We start from the raw sequence: 18,786 nt of genomic DNA on the forward strand, positions 1-18,786 counted from the left end.
TGTTGTAGTGTATAATGCCATTGGTTTGCTTGCAATGGGGGATGATTTATTTTGAAGCAGGAAAACCGTGCTTTGCTATTTTAACATGTTTTAACATATTTTAGCAAATAAAATGAGCTGCTTTGAATATGCAGCTGCTATGGAGATTTGAATTGGAATGAAAACATTGCCTTTTTTATTGGCTTTATCATTTTTGACTCCTTTTCACAGTTTTTATTGTGTAGCCAAAAGCACGCCCAGCAGTAAATATTGTTTTATTTAAATACAGGTATGCATTTTCTGTGGAATAATTTGAGGACATTGTACGAGGTAAACACTGATTAACCTCCTAAACAAAGATGCATTTACCTTTTTTTGAGCAAAATAAGATTTCATTATCTTTTATTTTTAAAAGAAGAATCTTAACACATTCTGCATCAATGTACAAAAAGCAAACATTCACGCAGATGTTTAAGACAGTATTACACTTATTTTGTTATGTGACAGAAATAGCACCTGTACTACTTTTCCGGGGGAATTCATTTGAGCATGTTTCTCGTGAAAGTAAAGTGGCCCGCACTATAATAGTGCCCTTTATTACCGTTGGTACGGTAATTTCAACGCTGATTTTTGCCCGCATCTCTGATAGCCACAAGCAGAAATCTGCATTTAATTTTCTGTACTATCCGTAATAGTTCGCGGACCATGTTATTTTCGCGAGTAACGTGGCCAATTGAATTCCCCCTTAGAGTTTAAAATTAAACACGAAGGAATACTTGCCCCTGTATTGTATCTTTTTAGGTGTGTTTTGCTATTAAATCTTTTTATTTGCCTTGATATACAATGATTGCACATGGGATCTGCTGAAACCACCATGTTTCTTGAAGATCAACATTTGCGACTTATAAATTCCTCATGTCAAAACTGTCATCAAGTAAGCAAATCATGTGAAGAATGACATTACATTTACTAGGCAATTGTAGCACTACAACAATAGCAAAGGAGATACAAAACATGTATATACAAAGTAGCTGCAGTCAGCATATGCAAGCACACAAAATATTGGGATCCCCTTGGATATAATAATTAAACGGCAGCAAATATTTTTTTTATATAGCTTTTAAGACTGTGCCAGCTACCTCTTGATTCTGGGAGACCATAGGAGAATATACAAAGAATAAATATGTATGGTTCACAGAGGCTACCAACTTGTTACCATCCAAAATATTTTATATATGTATTGTAGCTATTGGGCTTTTGTGGCTTGGTTGGCTCTTCTTTTTTTATTGCTAATTTCATCCATATGTATTTTTCATGATCTATATTTTCTATCTATACTTTTTGTTTTATTCAATATATTAAAAACACAATAATCTGATGAAGAAATACAAATAAATTCACAATTCTTGTTGTACATATATAGCAGTATTGTTTTATGGGAAGCAAGAAATGAAGGGAAAAGCAGAAACTTTTATTTGAATTTTTTTGTGTGTTTATTTTAGCAACAATATTATTAGTAATATAACAGGGTAATATGACCACTAAGAAATTAGGGACTCCTAAAAATATGTTAAAAGGTCAGTAAATGAGTTTGGTTCTTTTTGGATACCTTCTCCCCCTTTATGTAATTTTTCCTTCATGTAGTAAATACACCACATGGCCAAAAGTATGTGGACACCCAAACATCATATCCATATGTGCTTGTTGAACAGCTCATTCCAAAACCATAGGTATTAATGTGGAGGTTGTCCCCCCTTTGCTGCTGTAACATTGTCCACTCTTACAGAAAGGCTTTCCACTACATTTTGGAACATGGTTGAAAGGATTTGCATCCATTTAGCCACAAGAGCATTAGTAAGTTCGGGCACTGATGTTTGCTTATATTCCAAGGTGCGAGCGTCACAGTTTTCACAGTTTGTGGTTTTGTGTTCCAGGCTTGTGAACCTTTTCAGTTTTTTCTTTCTGCCGGTGTGGTGCTTTCCACAAAACTCTTTTGTATGCCAAAGGTGGTCTCTCGGCTTCTCTTGAACCTGGAGATTGTTGTTCTGACATTTTGCCTTAGTCTCCACTTTCTGATGTTCTCTGCACTTTCTGGTTGTGGTCCAGACTAACTAACCTTTTCATTCTGTATGATATGCACAAACGTGGGTGGCCGATATTCTATTGTCTGTTGAATAACAATCAGTATTCGTTTTGCTTACATTGCAGGGCTATACCTGTGCCGATTGGATTGAGTTCTCATTTACTTGGGGCAGTCGGTGCTTCCTGGGAGGCGCGTCGGGGTGCTGAGCCCTAATAGTTGTAATGGGCTGCTCTTTGGCCATCTGTCCATACCTTTTCCAGTTTTTGGCGGTTGCTAGGTTTTGCATCATAGGATGCAAACTTTGGGGTGCACAGTTGGTTCAGAGCAATCCCATCCTTAGGTGCAGCTTTAGAATGTCCCCATGGTTGCAGTGACCCCCATTGCCAGGAAAGAGAAAAGAGGATTTTTTATGCACCATAAAATCAATTTCTCTGAGTCCATTTAGGTTCACTGTGTAGCATCCATTTGCTTTGGCTGTTTGAGTTTGTTGTTTGCGTTCTAGGTATTTTCTGAGTAAGAAATCATCTTATTTCTAGATTTGCTGAGGTTATTTTTATATGTCCAGATAAAAGACCAGCTATAGGGTCTAGGAGTACAATTAGTAAAGTGCAAAATAGGTAGAATCATGGTGAAAAAATTTTTGCTAAAGCGTGAATATTAGAGGTCCATAGTTAGTCTCCTAGGCATTCTATATAGTCTTTGTACCAAGTGAATGAAAAGTTTTCTTTGGCCCTGAATGCAAATGCTTGATCCATCACAGTGGGTAGAGCTTGCGATTTAGATTTGAATAGTTTTAGAGCCCAATATAAATTCAAACTTGGCAGCCAGATCAAATAGATTAGGCAATGAGGTATGTGCCACCAAAAGAAACAGAAGAACATAAACTGCAAAAAGTGTCTAGTGATGTGTAGGTGCCACTCTGACTCCCTGGTATTAGCATGTTTTGAATCCTTTCTGTATATACCTTTAGAATTACGGAATGTTTTCTAAATCAGAAGTGAGGAAGTATTTAAGAAACTGGACATAAAATTGGGTATCTTGAATGAGGAGGAGATAAGCATGAATTGTATGGTCAGTTTAAAAAGCTAAATTTCTCTTGAGGGGGTTATTTAAGCTGTTGGTGTTTATAAAAACAGATATTTAAGTCAGTTGTGGAGGGATCCATCTGAAGCAAACTGAAAAATAAATACTAATAAATCCAAGGTACAGTTAATTCAGAAACACCCATTCTTTCCCCTCGCATATATTTACAATTACACCCACACAAACCTAAAACGTGGTGATTAGGAGAAAAAAAAGGAGTTTCGAGTTCTCAGCCGGCAAGAAGTCAGACAGAGTTACAATGAATATAAAAATGAGATTTCTACCGAAGTGAAACTGAAAAGAGAGATACCCAACAAAACACTGTGCCTCACCACGCTCCCCTCCAATTCACAACCACTAACCAGAAGTTGAACAGGAAGCATAGGAAATTGATTTACTGCCACATCAGGTAAAAATTCCAGATCACAAACAATAAGTGCTTACTGGTCTAGAGTTAAGGCATGTTAGTCAGGATTATAGACACGTATGCAATCAATCTTACCAAGCTTCTCCCTACAGTAACCAGGGTCACGAGGGTCACTTTATGCAGCAATTTTTCCCAGTGGTGCGTCTGTGCTGTATTACAGAAACGGCAAATTAATTCTGTTTGCAATTTAAAATGGCGGTTGAGGGGGTGTGTGGTTGGTATACCTGAAATTGTACTGTCATGGCCAAAAGTTTTTAGAATGACACAAGTATTGGTTTTCTCAAAGTTTTCCGCTTCAGTATTTTTAGACCTTTTTGTAAGATGTTGCTATGGTATAGTGACGTAAAATTACAAGCATTTCATAAGTGTCAAAGGCACCCACACCCTCCTGCTGCCATTCCTGAGCAAGCTCTGCACTGTGGTACCCTGATCCTGCAGCTGAATCAACTTTAGGAGACGGTCTTGGCACTTGCTGGACGTTCTTGGGGGCCATGAAGCCTTCTTCACAACTATTGAACCTCTCTCCTTGAAGTTCATGATGATCCGATAAATGGTTGATTTAGGTGCAATCTTACTAGCAGCAATATCCTTGCCTGTGAAGCCCTTTTTGTACATTACAATGATGACTGCACGTGTTTCCTTGCAGATAACCATGGTTAACAGAGGAAGAACAATGATTTCAAGTACCACTCTCCTTTTAAAGGTTCCAGTCTGTTATCCTAACGCGATCAGCATGACAGAGTGATCTTCAGCCTTGTCCTTGTCAACACTCTCACCTGTGTTAACGAGAGAATTACTGACCTTATGCCAGCTTGTCCTTTTGTGGCAGGGCTGAAATGCAGTGGAAATGTTGTTTTTGGGATAAAGTTCATTGTTATGGCAAAGAGGGACTTTGAAATTAATTGCAATTCATCTGATCACTATTCATGACATTCTGGAGTATGTGCAAATTGCCATAATGAAAAGTGAGGCAGCAGAGCTTGTGAAAAATAATATTTGTGTCATTCTCAAAACTTTTGGCTATGGGTGTACTTATTCCATGGAAGTGCAGTTTTAAGTAACAGTCTAGAGAGCCATTAGTGTTAAGTGATCTCTCCTTTGTCCGTGTGGGCACCAAACTCTGTGCCATTTGATGGTGTAGAAATATGTTGCTATATCTGGGATCTCTTAGAGTGAGGTTTGTCTTGTTGTGTTGGACCACCAGTTTGTAGTGGAAGCCTCACCAGAAACAAATGGTAATGTATTCTTAGTACCAAATCAGGTATTGACTTTAGAGCTCTGTGAAATATATACATTATCAAATCACTGGGTGCTGGTAACAGAATTTTAATTTATGGTGGTAAATATGCTTGCCAGGGGAGATCTCCTGGTATCAATTTAATGTGTTTCTTTGGGATGTATTTTATGAGTCCTCTTGGGATTTTTGGATATCTTGGAGTTGCTGTTGTAAATCTGGGAAGCCATGCTTGCTGACACCTCTTGTGGGGTTGTCTGTGTAGTTTCCAGGACAGTAATACACTGATCTAACGGGCAACATCCTGCACTATTCCCTTCATAGTTTGTTTATATTCTGCTTATAAGTCATGAACCACTTAAGATGCAAAATATCTTGTTTTGTTCAAGGCACATCATGCCCTGTACATTTGAAAGCCATGCAGGTAACAAGCATTACTTTGTGGTTTGCAACTACTGCTAGTGTTTTTTTTGTTGTCAGATGGCAGCACTGCACATGCTTTTAGTTCATATTGAAGTGTTGTAGAGATTAAATTGTCTTGGAATCATCACTGGTAGATGCGGGAGGGATTACCTGTCATAAACTCTACAAGCAACCGACCTTTGCTCTAACTACCGTCATACATTCCCCTGGACTCAGACTTTTTATACCCCTAATATTAGTAGATGGTACCATGGTATAGATCAAATTAATTCTAGTCTCCCAAGTACCTATAACTTTTTTGTTTTGTTGTTTTTTTTGTCTATTTAAGGATAGGTTCACTTGCTCACATAGCACATATTTTTCACATACACCAGTCCAAGTGAAAAACACAAACAAACTTGTAAAAAATGCAACATACTGTGTTCGAATATACGACCACCATGCATTAACATCACAAGGAAAAGTAGAAATATAGGAGGTCCTTTATAATAGACAAGTACTGCACAGGCATCACAAAAGTAGATTAAAGTAGATAACATTGGTACAGCCTACAACTCTCAAACTGAGCAATATTATGATATTAACATGGTGGAATGATATCTAATACTGTATTATGGTACTATTCCCCATCCACTGTCCAAGATTATATGCTTCATATAGGTGTTTAAAACTTCTTATAAGCTGCCATTGAATTAGTCCTTATTTAATCCATTACTAAGAGTTTTCTACGTAATTTTATTTTTCACATAAGATTTTACTTAATGTGTAATTTTAGCTTTTAGAATTGTATTGTCTACATAGGAAGAGCAGTCTTACGTTTAAATGCAATTTACTGTTAACATGCAACTCTGAATATAATAGCATTTTATTATTTTTGCTTTTTATTATTGTTTTTTACTGCTATTGTTACCCTGTATGTTTCGTCACACATTTATAACTTTGCTGCTCTGTGTGTTCTAAATTCCAAACTTTACAAACCTTTGCACAATTAAATGAAACGTTCTAGAGGAATGCAAGAACTTCTAAGATATAAACCGAGAGGACACATAAAAGACGCATTGCAGTTTATGATGTGTAGATACCCACCTGGAGAGATGAAAGCTTGGGAGATGAAGAAAAAAAAAATCTGAAAAATGGCTAAATTCAGAAACAAGATATGACTATGATGGGAAGGATTTAAAGTGGAATGGTAACTGTTATAGCCCCCAGATGTGCATATTTTATCTTAAGGCACCATTTGGTTTAATAAAATGTAGATCAAAGCTTGTCCTTAACCTATAAGTTTCTTAAGGCTTAATTATAAAGGTTATACTTCCAAAGGACAAAAGCATTATTCATTTATCTGTTCTTGTCTTCCAGGTTTATCTTGCAGATTATGGACTTTGTTACCGATACTGCCCCGATGGGAAACACAAAGAATATAAAGAAGACCTAAAAAGATGCCACAATGGGACAATTGAGTTTACCAGCTTAGATGCTCACAAGGGGGCCAGTATGTTCCTTTTTTATTATTATTACTATATGAGTAGTTTAATTAAAAGAATGTATAATGTGTAAAGTGAATAGGATCTTTTATTGGTTGCATTTTATCACATGTAGCTATTTATATGCTGTATCTGTCTGTTATCACATACCTTGATGCCTGTTCAGTAGTGCATTTGTTTATATGCTTGTAAACCCAGTTTATGAAAGGCACAAATGTTGGATTTTTTTTCTTTGGTAGGTCTAGTTCATTTTTAAAAAAAATGAGACAAGGGGGTAAATGTGTTAAGGTGCGATTTTCACAAATCACCGATATTCAGCAACATTGCCGGCTAAACTTAAAGGGACAATTTTATTAAAGGCAAGTTTTGCCTTTTACCACATTGACGCTTTAAATTTAGCCGGCAATGTTACTGAATATCGTCGAGTTGTGAAAACTGCATTTTAATACATTATCGCCATGGAGTCAATTAAAGCCAATCCATATAATAATTTACAAGGCCAACTCCAGTAGAACCGTTACAAAATCCTGTTGATACTTAATGTGTTAGGCTAGGTACACACTGGAGGTTTTTCAGCCAGTCATTGGGCCAATCAGCTGATATGTGACCAAATATTGTATTAGTGTGTATACTTACACGATGAATGACAGCGGTTCCAAAATGCCAATTGTCGTTTCATTTGGTTGGTCGTACTGTTTATCTCGTTCCAATCAACTTCCATTCATGCAGTGTGTATGCACTCATGTTCATGATCTCCATAGAGTATACAGAGTCGTGCTCTTTTCAGCTGATGCCAGCAATGAACATGTCCCGATGAATAAATGTAGAGAAAGCTGTAGATGGAATAATTCGTTCTGAGACTGAATATTTTGTTTGAGTCTCAGAAGCTAACGAAATACTTTATGACATGTGGATAGCTATAACACAGCGGTTTTAATCAGTTTGACATGAATGAATGAATAAATACTGTGCTGTTATTCTCTAAACAATTAATGGTCCAGATAAAGAGCACAGATCTGAAGGTAAATCGTGTCTAGTGTGTACGCATGAATCACCCGACCAATTGGACCTTCAGTCGTAGGTACAATCGTTGCAGATAACACGTCGGTCGGAAAATTCTCCAGTGTGTACCTAGCGTTACTGTGGATGCTTCAGGAATATGGATTCTATGAAAATAAACAGTATGGGTCTCATTTAGATCTGCACACAATGATACGCCAAGAATGCATGGGTAAAAATGCATCTGTGTTTTTACATCTGAATTTTCAGATGCATTTTTTATAAGATAGGTCGCTCTAACAATCAAGCTGTTTTAATAGCCTGGGGAAGAAGTTGATAATGATGACTGTCTTTTATTGTTAAAATAAATAATAATAATAAAAAAGTGTGTGCCCTTCCACCCTTGAAATTCATAGTGCTCTACATCCTGTGCTGGTTTCCATTAAAATGGGGGGACATTGAGCATGTCCTGGTTTCCACTTAAATGAAACCTTCCCCCTTCTGAAGTGGAAAATAGTATTGGGCTAGACAGGCTGGTCTGGTCACACTTTAATAAATACGCAGCTTGCGGCATTACTGAGAACCTGCACCTGTAAGAGACTCTATGCAGCTATCTGAATAGGGTCTCTAATGCCCCTCTCCTTTATACTTATATAGGATGTATCTTCTAGTGTCTGCACTCCCTTACCATACTCTACTTGAGCAGAAACAAGGGGCTTCAAGTCTAAGATACTTCTAACTCTATATGTAAATGTAGGTTTGGGGCATGCGCAGTGCGTCAGAAGACATTTTTATATATTGTAAATGGACTTATGTCAAACTCTAAATGAGGTCCTATAAGCTTAAATAGACCTTCAACCCAGATCTTCTCCTAGGAATACCTCTGCCTCCCAGAAGAAAAGTGGTAGAAAAGGTTCCTCCACAGTTACCTAGATGCTGCTGCTTGAAACCCTGCCCAGTTGAGTCCTTGAAAGAAGGGTTTCAGTGAAGGAATCACCTGATTGGACAGGTATTGCATGTGTCCATGCAGGTGGTGCCTTCACTGACCCCACTCTTTTGCCATCCTTAGAACTTATTGATGTCCCATTTGTAGAATCTGTGTCAAGGGAAATTGAAGATGTAAAAACAATGTATTGTGACCCATTGCACTTTTAAGACAGTTTATTAATGTGTTTCATTTCTTTAGTTCCATGCCCAAGTCTGAGCGAATTCTAATAATACTGATCTAATTTCATGACCAGTTTAAATTAAGCTGCTATTGCGATGAAGACTTTTAGCAAGCAAGAAGAGCATTATAAATATTAAGTTGGGCTCCGCTTATTCAAGAGCTCCAAATTTGTGTTTGCTTGGTGGCAAAGTTTCTGGCCGGACAATCTAGCTGAAACATCCGACATCTATAAATATATTACACAGGGCCTGGTAAAGCTAGCATTCAATAATGGCATATAATTTATTAATGTCCAGCAGTATACCCTGCATGTTTGGTCCTGGATACCTTGTACAACAAAAAAGCTACTTTTACACAACAAGCAGTTTCTATTGGAAAGGTGTCTCTCTTTTTATTTTGTTAAAGCATAAAAACAGCAGTATGTCCCAATGGCATGAACTGTGCTCTGCCCATTAATATAGACTACGCCATGTTTATTTTTGACCTACATATGCAATTATGTAGTTAATAAGGAAGGCAGAGGAACATCATGTTCCATATTTCATAAATTGTAATTGTGGTGATCCAAAGGCGCCCAAAATAAACCCCCCTGCATGATGGTAGTCAATTTAGCCTCACAGCAAGAGAGAAAACCTTACTGACCCCAAAAATGGCAATCAGATAAACTCATAATGCAATTTACCATTTCTTCTTAGAAATTCATGCAACCCATATTTAAACTCTGTGAATTTGCCTTCACCACCTCAAGGGGTAAATGTGGCAAGGAATTCCTCCCTTACTGAACTCTTTACTGTTCCATTCACAATTAATGGTCCTTTGTCCTCTGTACTGGTTCTTCGTATGAGAAGTTCATTAGACAAACCTTTTGTATTGACCTTGGATTATACATAAATATATATAAGGCCCTATAGGTAGAGATTATATATATAATGGCACATTATATATAATCAGGGCCGGATTAAGGGAATGGAGGCCCCTGGGCTAAGGGGGCCTCCATTCCCCTGTGAGGGCCCCCCCCACCGTGATCCAAACTGCCCGCGCCCCCCCACCGTGATCCAAGCTGCCAGCGCCTCCCCCCCGGCACTTACCTCCTTCTCCGGCGCGCTGTACACTTTTTACTGAGGAGATCTCGTGAGAGTGAGACTCACAAGATCTCCTCAGTAAGGAGACTACAGCGCGCCGGAGAAGGACCGCAGTGAAAGTGCTCAGCAGCACTGATCGCGCCGACCGATCAATACTGCTGCTGAGCACTTTCAAGGGTCCCCTGGATGCCATAGGCCCCTGGGCTGTAGCCCAGTTAGCCCTATGGTTAATCCGGCCCTGTATATAATATATATATAATGGCACATTATATATAATATATAAATATATATAAATATATATATATATATATATATATATATATATATATATATATATATATATATATATAATGCCATAACTTAACTTTAGCCCTTCTCTATTGTTTAATCTTTCCATTATCAATGATGTTGCCCACCTCAGAACTCCCTCCCATTCATAGTGATGTGCTCAAAACTGTAGCCCATATTCAAGATATAGTCTATTGACTTCTACTATAATGACAGTACTATGTTTGCATCATAAACATTTATCCAACTTTTATATATCTCTACTATGTAGTTTCTGTCAGCTGTTATTCCTAAATCCTTTTGCATCTCTGTTATTCCCCAATTAATAGATTGTAACTCCATCAGGGTTGTGATAGCTAAGGAAAGGTACCATTTTTTAAGGTAAAAAAATTAGGACTGTCAGGGAAAACTCGGGCACAGAAGCATGGGCGGCTGTCACACACAATATGCTTTAATTCTTTGTTTCGAATTGTAAGCAGCCTCTGCCCATGAAAAAAAATGACATAGGACACAACAAAACTAGCAACTTCCAGTTTATTGCTGCCAAAAGTGTCTTGTGAAGCATGCTTTAAATATTTAAGGTATTGCATTTTAAACTGTTCTTCTCTTTTCATATATTCTACTTACTTAAACTCACTTTGATGGTATTGGAAACACATTTCCAGCTAAATTACATACATAGTCCTTTTTATTGGATATTGATTGTACTGCCTTGCATTCCCAGGCAGACTTAATTCAACAATTCCCTAATTAGTTTAAAGTCATAACCTATGTCTTGTATTCATTTACCATTAATTAAACCTTAGTTGTTTATTACATTGCAGTCTCAATCCACAGACAGCCACAGGAACCAAGGAGGAACAGTCTGTGGACTGTGATGGCACGGAAGGTCAATGCTGAAAATATATTGTATAAAGTTTTACTGTTGACAGAAAGGCTGAGGATCAATGTGGTCAATGCAGTACCGCTCTCTCAGTTGCTCTGTCAGCAAGACAAAAAGTCAATTGAAATATTATACTGGAAGAAAAATAAGTGATTTTTTTAATGACCTAGACTTGCAAAACTGTATTTTTGTTCAGACTCCCGACATACTTTAAACCTCAAAATCATATTTAATCTAAACAATATTGGAGTTTGGTACTGCAACAAATGCAGGCTTTTCACCTTGGCCATTTCAATTACTTTATAGCCTGTTGCTTTGTTCCTTCAAGTACTGGTTGGTGTAAACGGCTACATATTATTGCTTTTTCTATTAAAATGGCTATTGACCATGTAATGAACAAGGTCCCGGTAATTTGCCAGCAGGGTCGAAAACTGTAGTAGTTTTAATATCAGTTGTTAGGGAGAGAAAATACAATTCTGCTTTAGCATGTGAGATAATTGCACTGCCACACTGCTTCTGTATTTAATACAATCTTCAACTTGTAGTGAATGTAAATGAAATTATTTTTTTTCTAATGACAGTTTATGTGCAATTTTCCATTGAAAAATAAAATGTATATATACCTATTATATTTAGCTTCTGCCTACCTTCTCCTGAAATAGGACCCTTCTACGTAATCTGGATATATACTCAATATAGTTTTTTTTTTAGTTTTTTTTGTCCAGAGACAGTTTAGACTGTATCATCTAAAATAATTATAATCTGTTAAATATTTTATTTTTAAAAACTTTTATTGTTACTTAATAATTGATTGACCAAAACATTTGCATATACCATATATACCACAATGTATTAAAGCATTCAATTTCTTTGCAAGAAATGTACATTTAATTTGTAATGTCCGGGAAGAGGTTAAAGGGTAAGATGGTAAGGCAGCACTAAGGACTTGTTTACACTATTGTGACTGTAATGCAATTTGCATTTGCCATTTAATGCTTGGAAATCACTTTACAATAAACACACATTATTCTTAACGAGGTTGTTCACAACTGTGCATCGGAGTATGCCGTGTATTAAAAAAGGTGCATGTTTCAATCTGTGTGTTTTTACACTCTAGCAATAAAGACTTCAATGTATTATTTTCTAATAATATGGTAAAACAAGTGTTTATACATGCAACTTCCTACTTTGGCCAGACATGACAAGTTACTTTTACAGGATGGTCTCTTTTTTTAACGTGGTTGTAACACTGTTGCTGTTGTTGTCTATGTAGAGATGAAAAAGCACTAGCGTATTATTTCCAATTCAATTAGACCACCACCATCTGGCTAACAGAACAGCGATCTAAAAAGCTTCTTACCTGGTACAAAATACTCCAGACGGCAATGTCTTTAAAACAAAAAAAAAAAAAGGGGGGGTGTGTTTTGGGTTCCAGGGCAATGGGGGTCTCTGCATGAAATATTTGTAGTCCTCTGTTTCACCTACTGTGCAAGTAAGTGAAAGCGACAGGAACAGAGTTTGTGCAAGAAATTTATTTGGAGGAAGAGAAAAAAGTCCTACTGAATCATATTTTCCTTATTCTTTGCAAAATATATCGGCATTTTGTTAAAATATTGTTTATTTGCTAACTATATAAGTTTCCTTTAAGTAAAAATGAAAGGAAATAATTTGCAATACTGCTGATACAAATAGTATGTATTAAATAAAATTGTATACCACCATTTAAAGAGCAGCAATAGTAAAGAAAAAAAAGGTTAGGCGGGCTTTATTCAATGTGCTTGCTGATATGTACTATCAAAATAAGTCCCATGGTTACATATGACAGACTTTGTGCACTGACTGCCCAGTGTGGCTCATGTAGAAACAAGTGCCATGTTTTCTCTTCAGATAAACCATAAGTACGAGTATGTTGAGGATCTGTATCAGCAGGAAAACATTGTCACTTAGGAGACTGGGGAACTATTGAGAAATAAATTATACATTATCTGCTGCCTCATGTCCTTCAAGTACTAGTGAATCATTTTAAAATGGCTTTAGAGCTGCTTCTATTTACACAGGTAACACTATAAATTCACAGGTGAAGCCAGCACCATTGAAACATTGTTCATGCTTTGGTATTTGGTGTCCTGTTCTGTTATTGTAGTTAAGCTATTCCACTATTTAGATTTCATTACTGTGAATACCCTGGAAATCATATGGTATCAGACAATTCAACTGTACGTCACAGATGCTGCAGACATTAAGTCTACATTTGTATTTTGGATTCTGCAAATATAAACTGTAAAATAAGCTTATAGAGAATACATAATGAATGTTCTTTACACTGCATGACAACCTATGAAATTATTTTAGCTGAATGCTGCAAAGATAAATGAATATAAAGGATTATACTAAAAATAACAAGTCATTTAATGTTGGTTTATTACTAACTGAATCAGAAATAATTTCTAGTGTTTAAGTCATATGGTAGATTACCACTTATTGGGTAATGAACTACTAGATAAGATCATCATCATCCTCTATTTATATAGCGCCACTAATTCTGCAGCGCTGTACAGAGAACTCATTCACATCAGTCCTTGCCCCATTGGAGCTCACAGTCTAAATTCCCTAATGTAGACACACACACACACACACACACACACACACACACACACACAGACAGGCAAAGAGGGAGATTGACAGACAGACTAGGGTCAATTTTTGATAGCAGCCAATTAACCTAGCAGTATGTTTTTGGAATGGGGGAGGAAACCGGAGCACCCGGAGGAAACCCACGCAAACACAGGGAGAACATACAAACTCCACACAGATAAGGCCATGGTCGGGAATCAAACTCATGACCCCAGTGCTGAGAAGCAGAAGGGCTAACCACTAGGCCACTGTGCTGCCCAAGATGTGACTTATATTCAAGCAAATACACTTTTTATTTCATTATGGCACAGTACAGTAACAGTGATAGGTGGTACAACTACAGTATATAATGAAGCCAGGAAGCTGCTAAGTTTTGCACAATATTAGGAAATTCTCTGTTAGGCAATTGTAGCTAGCAAGTATTTGCTCAAGCAAGCACTTAAGTTGTCCTCGCTTTGTGGAGAAAAGCATTGAGTAAATACTACTTACGTGGAGATTTTCACTAGACATGCAGACAGGTACGTTGTTCACACAGGCAGCTAGTTCAGACCAAAAGACGCACATAATTTTAACATAATTTGTTCTCAGCAGCTTCTAATCTTGCTGGTTGTGCCTGTATGCGCATTGTTGCCTATGACAGTTATTCATTGCTCTCCCTGCTTTAGAGCCCAATGTGAGCCCAAAATTCAACAACACTATTAACGTGTTCAACCACATGAACCCTAGATAAATGATATGCCTGATATCCCAAAATGATAAAATTATTAGGGCAAGGTGCATCATCCAGTATTTTGTAGGCTGTACTGTTCCATATGAGCGTTGATTTTAATGACATAAAAAAACAAAACTGTTTTTGATAAATATAGCAGCTGTTTTTATGAATGGTTCATTATAGGTCTTCCTTTAAAAGATCCATATCCCTAAATCGCTTTGAGTTTATCTACAGTCACTATTCATTTTAATATCTCACTTTACGTAAATTGTGTTATATTTGTCGGGTTGCTTGATAATTAAAGAGAACTATTTCTGCATCAGGGGTACCATTTTACGTTGCTACACTGTTAGTACTGTTAAAAGTAATATTTAGATTAATTCATACTATAGATTTTTGAAGAATCTTCCATTTGCAATGCAAGCAGTCAATATCTAATTTCTTTGTAGGTGTGCCACAATTAATACGTTAAATAAAGGAAATAGTGTACAGTGTAAGAACTCCACTCATTTGCCTTTGTTTGGTGTAAGCTGTGAACAATGTGTTAAATAAATATATTAGATCATTTGATTATTTTCTAGATGTGTGCCTTTTATTATGTAATATTACTTCAGTATTAGATATTTAGTTTTAACACTACTGTAACAGTGGCGGCAGTCAAAGCACTGGGGATGTTCAGTGCATCATACAGGAGAAAAAAAAAATCAGTTTAAATTGTCAAGTTACCATTGATGCATTTAGCTGCTGCTTGGTACATTGATAATGCACTGCACAAATACAGTAGCTGGAGAGTCATCTCATCTCCCAGATCTAAATTAATGCAGCAGCACATCTGTCCCTTTGGTACTGTTTAAAATGTTAATTTGGCTTGCTACGCATAAGAAATTTGGAGAACGATCTTTATAAGGATTCCTTGGTAGTATAACCCTTTTATCATATGCGCGTTGTTTATAACTAGTAGATGAGAATGGATATGCTGTTTAAACAAAGCCAAATAAGCATTTTTTTCCCGTCATGCCTCAAATAATTGTGATGAATGTCTTGGATTCTAAAAGAAATATATAATGGCAAAACATATCTACAGAGAAGCTATACTGTCTGACTATCATTCTGGCTGTCTCGTTATTTAAAATTAAAAAAATATATAATTTTAAAAAAGAACACATTTTTTCAAACCATAGTGGTGATTATTAATAAAAGTGGAGTAAGTACAAATTGGGGTAAAAAGTGAAGTTACTTGAAAATGTTATAAACATGACTATGGAATAGTGAAAAAATGGCTCTCCTTGCTTCAGTTATTAATCACTCTACTAAATGTTTTTACTGTGTGTACATAAAAATATATATATATATATATATATATATATATATATATATATATATTTCATTCATCTTTATACGACAGTCATTTAATAACACATGGTAGTTGTGTTCTAGAGTCTCTTTTGAATTAACTGTACATGGCTGATATACTTTTTCATATATTCTTGCTTCCCGGTGGTATTATGGTATTACAGGAATTCATGTCTGTCTATCTATCTCTCCTATCTATCTATTTATCTACACACTGTGTGTGTGTGTATATATATATATATATATATATATATATATATATATATATATATATATATATATATATATATATATATGCGCGCAGTGCTTTTTTTGTCATAGAACTCACAGAACACCTTTTTTCAACGGATTTTACAAGTTTTAAAAGTAACTTTTGAACATTTGATGTTTGGTCCATGTGGACTTGAAGCACCTTGTCGAGCGTAGCAGGTCAGTGCAAAATCATTAAAATGGTGCATGCGCGGGCTGCTTGTGTGTAGAGTCCGATCCTTGCGTACTTCATCCACGCTGGTGGTGATGCCACTTCTCGACTTATGGCACTGCTCAGCTTGTGATTGGTCGTATCGTCGCGCGCTGAGAGCTTACTGCAGGCGGTGACTGTTATGTTTCGTTGCACAACTGAAGTGTGGATGTGTGTACAGTGATAGACTATGTGATGTGAGTTCCGGTACCTTTTTTTATTACAAAAAAGCACTGTATGTATGTATATATAGATGTATTTATGTGTGTGTATGTATGTATGTATATATATATATATATATATATATATATATATATATATATATATATGTCTGTGTATATAGGTGTGTGTGTGTATGTGTATATATATATATCTATCTATCTATATGTATGCGTGTGTATATAGATGTATGTGTGAGTGTATGTGTGTATATATATATATATGTATGCGTGTGTATATATATATATATGTGTGCGTGTGTATATGCACACATACATGCAACATGCATATTTTCATTTAGGATTAGTGACCAACTTGCCTACTATACCTGCACATTGTTCCATATCTATATACTGTACCAATATGTATTTGCTTGATTCTGAATATAAGATATATATATATATGCATGCATGTATATCCGTTTGTATATGCATATACAAATAAATACACCTTTTATGCGGGATCATCAAGCAAATGGGCTGGTTTTACAACGCTGTAATCTGGTATTGCCATGATGGAAAAAGAACTTGTGAATACATGTGTATGAATGGAATCATTCCACAGTTATTGGGAGATTTATGACTGATAAAATCGGTACAGAACAGCAAGTGGTGGAGATTGTGTTTTTATTTTAATACGAGAGCCAAGTCTTGCATTAGGACGTTGTTAAAGCCAGTTCAGAAAATAAACGACACCCATGGGACAGAACAGTATTCTGTTAGGTTGAAGGGCCTTTAATAATCGCATACCCTAATAGCAGTTTAGGTCGAGTGTGTGTGTGTGTGTGTGTGTGTGTGTGTGTATGTAAAGCTAATCTTCTCCTCTGATTCTATAATAACTTATGCATAGTAACACAAAACAGTTATGATGTGTTGGCACTACAGCTTTTAATAGTTGACTTTTTAAATTAAAAGATAAGTTTGCTGACTGACTTTCTCGAATTCACTTAACGAAAGCCCATAAAACATTTTGCAGGTTTAACAACCACATGCAGCAGAGGAAGAGATTATATCTTTCTCTCCAATTGCAATAGCAGATAAAATATACATCTACAATCTTGCTTTTAGTGATTGAAACATAGCTCATCGCCTTTCCTAGAAGCCACACTCCAAATATTCATAACACAATAAAACAAATTTTAAATTATGGCTTGAAATATTTTGTGACTAACTTTCATAGGTGTGTATATCAGCTAGTTTTATCTTGCATATAAACCCGAACTTCCTAAACATTGAATAATGAAGATCTGCACGCAGTGGTTTTTTTTTTTTATCTTATTTAACCCATTCCTAGCAGTCCTCACCTTTCTCTGCAAGGTTTCTTTGCGTGAAATGATTTCATGATGAATTATTGTGTTCTACAGCAGTGAAGGTATTTTCCTTCTATTATACCAACATTCTCGATTATCTTTCTTACAATTCCATTAATGATTAAGTAATTAGGTCGGTTGTTGGCATTTAAATTCTGCATAATACCTGAAAAGAAAATCTTAATGTAGAAGGATGTGTATTGTTTGCTTATAATGCACTGTAAAGCGAAGACAGAGCACATTGACTATATTAGTTATACACTAGATGGCAGTTTTGTCTTATCTTTCAGGTTTAGCATTTAAACATGATGGAACAGGAAAGGCCATCAATGTTTAGTCTGCACTCAAATGGTCTCTGTATGACCAGTGTAGACCCCATGGACTTCCTGGAACATGTGTTAGCAATTTAGCTGCAGACATTTCTTTCTTTGTTTTTACTGCCTGGCTCTTTGAGAAAGTGTTGGTGCTGGGTTATGGGCTGTCTGGATCATGTCAGAGGCCATGGGGATCAAGTTCATGTGACAGGCTAGACTGAAAAAGGATGAAGTTGGAGGAGGTAAGTAAACTGACCCTCCCTTTCTACTGCAACAAGTCACTTGGCTGTCTGTGGTGTAAAGCCAAAACGACTGGGCGTTTTTAGTTTTAATACAGCTGAACAAACAAAACACTTTGCCCATTTTACTTTTTCATATTTCATCACTAATAGTCAATGCTTTCTTCAAAAAATGTATTCTGATACTCCATCATTTTTTTAATGTTTCTTTTTTTTTTTTTTTCCTCATAGCCACATCCAGACGAGGGGATCTAGAAATCCTTGCATTCTGTATACTCCATTGGATATCTGGAAAATTGCCCTGGCATCCCCGCCTAAGGGACCCTTCCTTAATCCAGGTTTCCAAAACAAAGTATGATTTGCTTTTCAAGAAAACAATCAGCTTCCAACTGTATAGTTTGTATATGTTAGTT

The 18,786-nt window shown here is 36.4% G+C and overlaps 1 protein-coding gene across 2 annotated transcripts in view; it reads left to right on the forward strand.

Moving 5' to 3' along the window:
• VRK2 (VRK serine/threonine kinase 2) overlaps positions 1 to 18,786 on the forward strand; it is a 66,368-nt gene that overhangs the window by 12,849 nt on the left and 34,733 nt on the right. For both annotated transcript variants that reach the window (XM_075203849.1, XM_075203850.1), the window contains exons 8-9: positions 6,589 to 6,721; positions 18,605 to 18,725. In XM_075203849.1, coding sequence (XP_075059950.1) covers positions 6,589 to 6,721; positions 18,605 to 18,725 — 254 coding nt within the window. The remainder of the gene's footprint in view (positions 1 to 6,588; positions 6,722 to 18,604; positions 18,726 to 18,786) is intronic.

The sequence above is a fragment of the Mixophyes fleayi genome, chromosome 3 (assembly GCF_038048845.1).
Source record: "Mixophyes fleayi isolate aMixFle1 chromosome 3, aMixFle1.hap1, whole genome shotgun sequence".
NCBI classification, from domain to species: Eukaryota; Metazoa; Chordata; class Amphibia; order Anura; family Limnodynastidae; genus Mixophyes; species Mixophyes fleayi.